We start from the raw sequence: 8,732 nt of genomic DNA on the forward strand, positions 1-8,732 counted from the left end.
CCACCCACCCACCCCAACCTTTTACACACCCCTTTTGCCTAGCCATGTCCCCGCTAGGGAAACCGTGGAGTCCCTTTGCAAAATGAAAGGCTCCAGAGAGCAACATGGGAGGGAACCGGAGTATCGCTTGAAAATCACAAGCCACAACGTAATTATTTTAACAGCCAAAGGAATATAGTCTTAGCAATTTTTTTTTAAGGAGGGGGAAAATAAACCTAAAGAAAGCAATACAAATCTGGCTAAAGCCCATATCAAATCAGGTACATAAAGTAGTCGATGCTAATCCCTGACACCCACACACACACACAACTCCAGGTAGCAGAATTCTCCACTCTTTAACCAATCCCCCCGGAGGGCTACTTTAGAAACAGGTCCACCCACTATAATAACTAACAACATCTAATAATATGTATTTTCTGATACTCATTCGGTATTAATTTTATACCAACCGCTGTGCTAAATGCTTTGCATAAATTATTTCACTACCCCCTCCATCAGGTAGAAGGTAAGTATTGATATTTAAATGTCCCAGATTAAGGATAGGAGGTTCTGAAAGGTTGTGACTTTTCCCCGAGTCCCATTTAGTGACAGAGCTGGGATTAGAATCCAGGTTTGAGCCGACAATCCAAATTCTAAGGCACATGAAAGGAACACATGTAATACCATCACCAACTCCAAGATTTAACAGAGGGCAGCCATAACTATCCTGGACTTCTCTCTCACAAGTGGGCAACACCAGAAGCTGACCCACCTACCTACACAGAGAAAGACCTTGACTTTTCAGCCTAACTCTTTTTTCCTCAGTTTGGTGAGAGGAGGTGAAGGGAGTCTCAGGGATGAGCTGGTGTGTATAGCCACATACAGCTCCTCTCTTAGGGGCAGCTGTCTTGCAACTACACCCACTTCAGCTCAAGACGGGGAAGGGGGCAACATGACACTGGGCCATGCAGCAGGTGGGAAAGTAAAAAGACTTCCAGGGGACTCTTCCAAGGGCGCACGGGAGGGAGTACGGGGGTGGGGTAATGGGAACCGGAGAGGAAGTTTTTCCATGGCAATCTAGGAAAAAGGAAAAAAAAAAAAAAAAAAAAAACCCAGAATTCTCTCAAGCCAGCAAAGGGGCAAAGTCTTTCAGGCCACACCACACCCGCGCCCCTCCCCCTCACGAAACTCCAGGCCAGGGTTTCCCACCTGCAGGATGCTAATGCCAAGGGAAAGGAAAGGAGAAAGAGATGGCACGGGACTGGAACGGGACTCTGGGCAGAGGTGGGAGGGAATGGAAAGGGGAGGAGATCGCATTGCCTGGCAACCGTCCCGGGGCACGTGCACTGGTGACATCATCCCAGGCCACCTCGAACACAGACCTTTGACTCCTACCAGGGCGAAGAAGCTGCTGGCTGGCTAAATTTCCTGAGAAAATAGCTTTAGGAATTCTGGGAACCCAAAAAGGAGACGAAGGAGGGAACCCAGGCGTCCTGCCTTTATCTCTGTTAACCCCGGCAGAACCAATCCGAGGGAATCCGGTCATTCGCCTGCCTCCTCCTCTCAGCCTCCAGCCGTGACCTCCCAACCCACATTTCTGACTGTCCCGACACGCCCCTCGGAAATACTGTGCCTTCTTTCTTCTGGGCTTGATCCCTGGTTAGGGGCGGGAGACTAAGGGACGGGGCACCAACCAAGTCCCGCGGGACTCCGTCTGCTATCTGCAGGATCCCTTGTGCCCCAGCTGGCCGCCAGCCGGAATCTGTCTGGGTCCCCAACTCTCCCGCCCCTCCCGCGCCGTTCCAGGGCGGAGTCTGTGGAGTTGAAATCAGGACACGCGGAGAGGAAGAGTTATATAACCCTCTGGAGAAGCGGAGAAGGACGAGTGGAGACGGGGACAGACAGCCCGAAAGGAGCCAAGGGAGGTGTAAAGAACGGCAGAGCGTGCGAGGAGGAAATGTTAAGGAAGGGAAGGGGAAGGTCTGGTTTGCCTATCAAAAAGCAGGAATTTACAAGAAAAAAAAAATGGGCGTAATGGCCCTCTGACCACAGGGGACTTCTCACAGTGTCCTGCCCTGTCACTAGCTGCAGCTAGGCCTGGGTGGGTTAAGCCTCGGAAAGGGGCGCTGGTACCCACTCCCTTTCTTTTGTGGAAACACCCTAAGCTCGTGCTCGGGAAAGCCGCGGCTGAGCCCAGGGGGCCGGAAACCACAGCTCCGCCCAGCCCACCTGGGAGCTGGGGGCGCCAGCTGGGGGTGGCGGTGGGCAACACAGGTAGCGGGCCTTCCCTCGAGAGGCTGACATTAACCGTCGACACCCGGCTGAAGAGCGCAAACCCACCCAGACGTCTGGGCCCGCAGGGGTTGAGAAACACAACCCGGGACGAGTTTGCAAACACAGACTGACGACCTGAGGCAAAGGGGAGGGAGGGAGCGGGGACGACTCGCCGCGCAGGCGCACCAGGCTGTCTGGGCTCGTGCGGTGGAAGGGGTTGTACCGGGAGTGGAGCGTGTGGGAGTGCACGTGCGGATCCCGGGTAGCCACCGCCACCCCTCCTTCCACCTCCTCCCTCTCCCTCTTTCAGGCCCTCTAAAATGACAGCTCCCCATTGGTCACTAGGGCCCTGACGTAGTCGACGTCCGCTAAAGCCGATTGGACTGGAGAGAGTGAGTTTGGGAATCTGGCGGTGGACGTTTCCCCAGCCTGTTACTCTGGCAACTGAGAAAACAACCCTGGCAAGCGACGGAGGTTCGACCTGCCTTACTCTGAACGACCACTGGGTCCGTTCCTATCGCACCTCAATTAGTTACTTCTCTTCTTTTTCTCTCGGAGTTCTCATCGCCAGGAATTAGGTGTTCTGCCTTCGACTTCCCCCACACTCCAGCCCCCAAGACACAATAACAGGCCACGACAAGCCGGAAACGAATCTGCAGTTTAGTGACCAACTCAACCCACATGCCACTTCACCACTGTTTGTTCTAGGCCGGAAAAAGCATAGTCTCTCGCCCTGTCCCTAGCTTCTGCACTTTACCCCTATGCTTACAATTTCCTGGGCCGAGGGCGGGTGCCAGACGGATGACAGGGAATCAATCAAAGGTGAATCTCAGCGCACCTTTCTCAAAGGTGCGTGTCACAGCTATAGCCCCCCCCCCAACCCGCAAGGCCCTCGACTCTGGTGGGCGTCTCATCTTCGCCATCTCGTGGCTACGTGGGAAAGGTTCAGCACGGAGAAAGGGCCAGAGCCCAGTGAAGGCTAGGGAACTGAAGACGGAAAAGTGAGGAGGGCACCGGGGACTAGGAGACCGAGCCGGGCGAGGCCGAGAGCAGAAGGTGCGGTGAGATGGAAAAGCTACCGCTCCTGGAGGGATGGTGAAAGTTGAGAATACATACACATCTCCCCGGAGAAAAGAGCTGGAGGGAACCTTCAAGTGGCCCCGTAACTGGAGGTTCACTTTGCCTGGTCGCTTCTGATCTCAGTGGACCAGCGCCTAGCGGTAGCCCTATCTGCAAACTGTCCTATGGTCTCCTTCCTCAGGACCGCTGAGCCCCGCCCTAGTGTCAATTCCCCATCCCAGGCGGGACTGGGATTACTTTTAGGCCCTCTTGACCTTTAGAGCCGAGATCACGGGTTTTCCACTACCTTTGCCTTGTTCCCTTTTGGGGGACTTAGATGTCCTGCGCCCCCACTCTGCCATTGCTTTTCCCAAGACCCAAATGCTCATCCCTTGCCCGACCTCTCCAGAGAGTCTGACGTCCCGCCCCTCCCCCTTGCAAGGAGATGATCTCCCTCTTTCCAAAAGTCCCTGCGGCTTCCCATTACCTGGTTCTGGGGGTCCCAGGTGTTCAGGATCTTCAAGGCCTCTCGGGGGTCGAGCGGCCCCCCCTCTCCCAGACAGGAGTTGGGGGGGCCGCTCCACCCCGTGGCGCAGTTTGATTTTCCAACACAAACACCCGCCCCCGCCCCCTTCCTCAACCCCGCCCCCGACTCGTCGTCCCGCCCCTCGCGCTGAAGTCCCTCTCTCCGGCTCCGCCCTGCCTTCGGTCCCGCTCCGCTCAACTGTAGTCTCAGATAAGAATCCCCAGTAAGGATTGCAAGGCTTCCTTAGAGTGCAGAATATAGAGCCTATCCCGGACCCTTACCTGACAAGTCTCTATTCCATTTGCATCCCGCGCCCTTCCAAAGCAAGCCCCGCCCCGCCTGCTCAAATCCTTTCCTGGCGATTTGGTCACACCTCCTTTTAGGCCTGGCGGGCAAGTAGTTCAAGGCCACGCCTCCTCCATAGGCCACCCCACTTTCTCTTCTCAGTTCTGGCTGTAGCAGCTCCTTACCAGTAGTAAGTCCCAGCTTCCCTCCCTCCTCCAGGTTTCCTCCACCCCCAACACACACTAAAACACCATCACTCCATTGAGAGACTTGGGGCTTGGTTTTGCACGTTTTTTACTGCGCTGAACGCCAATACAAGTCTTGCACCTTTACCGCTAGCGCCACTAGGTACTGTCAGAGTGTCACTATATGCTGGATTCAGCTAAGGTCAAAGCCTGAGATCCAGCTTTAGTTCAAGGTCCTAGGGCTTCCGACCCTCTCAAGGAGGAAAGAAGGGCTCATCAGCTGTCCAGGCTCATCAGTAGAGCAGTGCCCCTCTTAATCCAGTGATCAGATGTCATGGATCCAGATCGGAGATCGATGCCTATGACAAAGGAGGCTCGATCTGTGCTGCCTGCCCGGTTGGGATAATAATAGCAGGGACAGGAGTACATGCCTAGGGGAGAAGAAAAGAAGTCAGATTCTGGAGCCTGGAAGATCAGAGCAGGTGCATTTGGGAACTGGAGCAGAGAGGGTGGGTTAGCATCCAAACGGGATGGGGAGGGGGCAGTTTCCCACCCTTGGCACTTTTCTTTCGACTCTCTGCTGGACGGAAGTGGATCGTGGGCATGAGGCAAACCAGCTGCATGGGCTCCGCTTCCACTAAACAAGAATTCTTTCGGTCCCAGCCAGCACCCTCCAGGTACAAGCCCCGAACCCAAACGCCATCCTGGAGAGAAATCGCGACATAGTTGGGGGAAAGACCCTACGTTGACAATACCTTTGACCTAACTCCTCTGTCCTCCTCTTCGCCCCACTTCCCACTGTTTCTTCAGTTTCCCTCCTCATCCCGAGCCCACCTTGGGTGGATACACCAGGTTGCTGTCGTCCACAGTGGAAACTATAAACTCCCAAGAGAGGCTGTCCACTGAGATCTGTGGATTGAAGGCGACAATGAAGGAGGCTCCCAAGGAAGAGAACGGATGAATGCACGTTCCTAGGCTGCCTCCCGGCTCTGGATGCTCACGTTGTTTTGGCGAGCCGCAGATTGCAGTACCGCAGTGAGGAAGCCAGTGGGGAAAGTGAAGCCAGACAGCCAAAAGAGCACCGGAGGGCGGGCTCGACTGGCCCATGTTTCAAACTGTTCCACACGCACGGCCAAGTCTCGGGTCCATGACGCCAAGGGCTTTTGTGAGGGATATACCTGAGGAAGGAGGGGGTGCATGTGTTGTTCTGTCCGGAATGCTTTCCCTGTCAGTATTAAGAACACCTGGGGCATCCACCAAAGCTCTCCAAAAGTTAACTGGGGGTGGGGGGCGGGGTGGAGGGTGGAGCATAAAATAGCAGTTACTTATTAATAATATCACTACAAGATTATCCTTTATCCAAAATGCACGGCGCCAGAAGAGTTTCAGATTTCTCATGGGTTTTTCAGGGTGTGCTTGGAATATTTGCATAGACTACTGGTTGAGGATCCCTAATTTGAAAAATTATTAATCTGAAACCTTTTGAGCGTTGTGCTTGGCACTCGGGTCGTTTCATATTTCCGAGTTTTGAATGAGACCAGGTACTTAAGTGAGTACCACGGACAGTATTTGGGGGTGTGGTATCCTTGAAATATCCTTGCAGAAATTAATGTGACTACATCTGTAAGTTAAAGGTCAGCAGTCAGTGAATGGCAGAGCCAGATCTCAACACCCTGAACCTATCTGGGTCGGAACCCCAGGCTCTTTGAAGTCTGCTATATGCCTCCTGGGAGTGACATGAAGAGGAGCGTCAGGGTTAGGACTGGACAGCGGTGGGAGCTTGCCTTTCCCCAGAGTGGAGGGACATGAGCATCAAATATGCAGTTGAAAATCTCTTCCAGGCTTGTTGACATGACGATGAGGCCCTGGATGCCCTTCTCTAAGTCTGTCAGGGAGAACCTGAGTGGAAGGAGGCAGGTAGGGTATTAAAGAGGTGCAGGCCTGGGAGAGCCATGCCAACTGTGAGTGCGGGGCCTTTCTCTTTCCCCTCCCACATTCTACAGTGTTTCTTCCGTCTTACAAGATGGTCTTCATCAACTTGTTATATCTCTGGATCTCCTGCAGGAGGACCACATTGAGTGGGGAGGGGTCAAGAGCCAGCAACTTTCGGGTCCCCTCATAGTCGATCATCTCGGGGATCTTCTGTTTCACATCGGCAGCCAACTCTAGGACCTAGGGAGGCAGAAGCTCGGGGCTAGGCTGCCCTTCCTCAACACGCTGTCTCCCCATCTCCCCGGGGGCATCCTCTCTTCCTACCTTCTCTTCCCTGCTCTGGCCACCAATCCTGGTGGGTGTGATTTGGGGTTGCAAGGAAAGCAGAGTCTCAAAGAGGGTCCGGGCCTCCGTGATCTGGGAGGCCACATCGGCGTTGGGGTGTTGGCCAAAGGCCTCAGGGGGGTCCATACTAGGCAGCATGCTGATATATTCTTTGTAAGAGGCCAAGCTCCCGTCCTTGGGGATGTAATAAGTGTCCAGTACAGACAACCTGAGCAGTCACAGCCAAGAATCAACAGATTGCAGGACCTGAGCTTCCACACTGAGCCTGGACCCCAGGCTCGGTGCATCCCCATTTGTCTAGCTATGGCTGCAGCTCATGCTCTGCCTCCCAATTTCACAAATTCCATTTCCTTTCAACCTCCTACACGCAAGTGCACACACGCGCACACACACACACCATTCAACCCTGGTCTCTGGTCTGCTTATACCCCTTACTCAGTGTGCTACCCACCCCCCTCACCGGTAGAAGGGAGTTGTTAGGCTCAGGTCACAGAAATAATCATTGATATAGGTGGTGAGCAGACGCCGATCCCAGTCATCTGTGACGTGTCCCCCATAGTTGACGCCGGCGATGAGGTATTTGAGTGCGTCCCAGGGTGTCTCTTCGTACTCATCCAGGTAGAGGCTCAGCAGGTTCTCTGACACCTGTGTGAAGTCCCAACCCAAGTCCACAATGCCATATAGTTATGGCAAGGGCTCTCCTAGTAGGGGGGTTACCATCAGCTTCCTGGCAGCCAAGATTCCCACAAAAGAGCCCACAGGGCATGACATATGAGAAGAAAGGGCTGGCATGGGAGACCCCTGGTTAGCACAAACCTCAAAGTCAGAGTCGTTGAAGCCATAGATAATATTCCAGCCGAGCTGTAAAAATTTTTTGCGCTCAAGTAATATGGAGTGGAAGAAGCAGAGGGCAAAGAGCAGCTTCTTATACTTGGCAGGCTTGGAGCAGTGGGTGAACTGCGCCTCTGTCATCAGCTGGTACAGACGCGTCATGTTGGCCTTCAGACCCTGAGGACAAGGAACTACAGGGTGATGTTTGTCACGCTCATCTCAGCCCTGACACAGCAGTGTCACGTGGGGGAAGTTGTGGAGGAGGCCTTGCACAAAGGCCCTGTCTGGAGGGGTGAGAGGAAGCTGACTGAATACAACTAGCCTCTGAGCTGCGTGTCCAGAGAGATGCTCGTTTACACGGGGAGGACCTTTCTACACTGACTGTGTGCCACCAGTAATCCTACGTTCTCCCTCACCACCACCACCACCACCACCGTCATCACCATCATCATCATCATCTCTTCTCTGGGAGCTAATATGGACACTGAACCTTGGGCTTCAATATGTCAGGCATGATGACTCTGCCACTGAGCTACATCCTCAGCGCCCCTGCCCCCAGCTTCTTTTTTGGAGACAAGTTTTCATTGTGTAGCTCTGGCTGGTCTGCAATTGTGATGTAGACCAACCAGGTGGACCTGGAACTCACAGATATCTTCCTGCCTTCTTGACAATGCTAGGATAACAGATATGTGCCACAGAACCCAGCCCCTCCTCTGTGCTAAACTCTCTCAATCATGATGTCCTCCGTGGAAGAGCCAATTTAATTTGTGGATGCCAGAAAATATGAATAAAGACAGAAATGTACACTTACAATTAGTGTTTCATTGTTACTTGTTTTATTTCAATGCTGGGGACTGAATCTCAAAGACTTGTTTGTGCCAGGAAAATATTCTAATATTCTACCAGGGAGCTAAACTATCAGTCTGCTGCAACTGAGGAAAAAAATATATGTATGGGATTGCAAGTTTGAGAGTACCCTTGGGAAATCATAAGCTCCAGGCCAACCTGGAGGGTACATGGCAAAAGGAAAAAAGGAAAGGAAGGAAAAGAAGAAAACAAATAGGCAGGAGGTGGTGGCACACGGCTTTAATCCCAGCACTCAGGAGGCAGAGGCAGATGGGTTTCTGAGTTCGAGGCCAGCCTGGTGAGTTCCAGGACAGCCAGGGCTACACAGAAACCCTGTCTTGAAAAACCAAAAAAGGGCCGGGCGTGGTGGCACAAGCCTTTAATCCCAGCACTCGGGAGGCAGAGGCAGGCAGATTTCTGAGTTCGAGGCCAGCCTGGTCTACAGAGTGAGTTCCAGGTCAGCCAGGGCT

General features: G+C 53.3%; 2 protein-coding genes across 2 annotated transcripts in view; both read right to left on the reverse strand.

The window, feature by feature from the left end:
- The window catches only part of Kdm6b (lysine demethylase 6B), a 20,559-nt gene extending 16,651 nt beyond the window's left edge, over positions 1-3,908 (reverse strand). The window contains exon 1 of the mRNA XM_029545857.1: positions 3,800-3,908. The gene's annotated coding sequence lies outside the window, so the exon portion shown is untranslated. The remainder of the gene's footprint in view (positions 1-3,799) is intronic.
- Positions 3,909-4,402: 494 nt separating this feature from the next.
- Dnah2 (dynein axonemal heavy chain 2) overlaps positions 4,403-8,732 on the reverse strand; it is a 125,824-nt gene continuing 121,494 nt past the window's right edge. The window contains 9 exon segments of the mRNA XM_021213005.2: positions 4,403-4,739; positions 4,862-5,012; positions 5,143-5,217; positions 5,310-5,486; positions 6,093-6,207; positions 6,329-6,480; positions 6,565-6,793; positions 7,046-7,230; positions 7,402-7,593. Of these exon segments, the coding sequence (XP_021068664.1) occupies positions 4,585-4,739; positions 4,862-5,012; positions 5,143-5,217; positions 5,310-5,486; positions 6,093-6,207; positions 6,329-6,480; positions 6,565-6,793; positions 7,046-7,230; positions 7,402-7,593 (1,431 nt within the window). The 3' untranslated portion in view covers positions 4,403-4,584.

This window comes from Mus pahari, chromosome 14, assembly GCF_900095145.1.
Source record: "Mus pahari chromosome 14, PAHARI_EIJ_v1.1, whole genome shotgun sequence".
NCBI classification, from domain to species: Eukaryota; Metazoa; Chordata; class Mammalia; order Rodentia; family Muridae; genus Mus; species Mus pahari.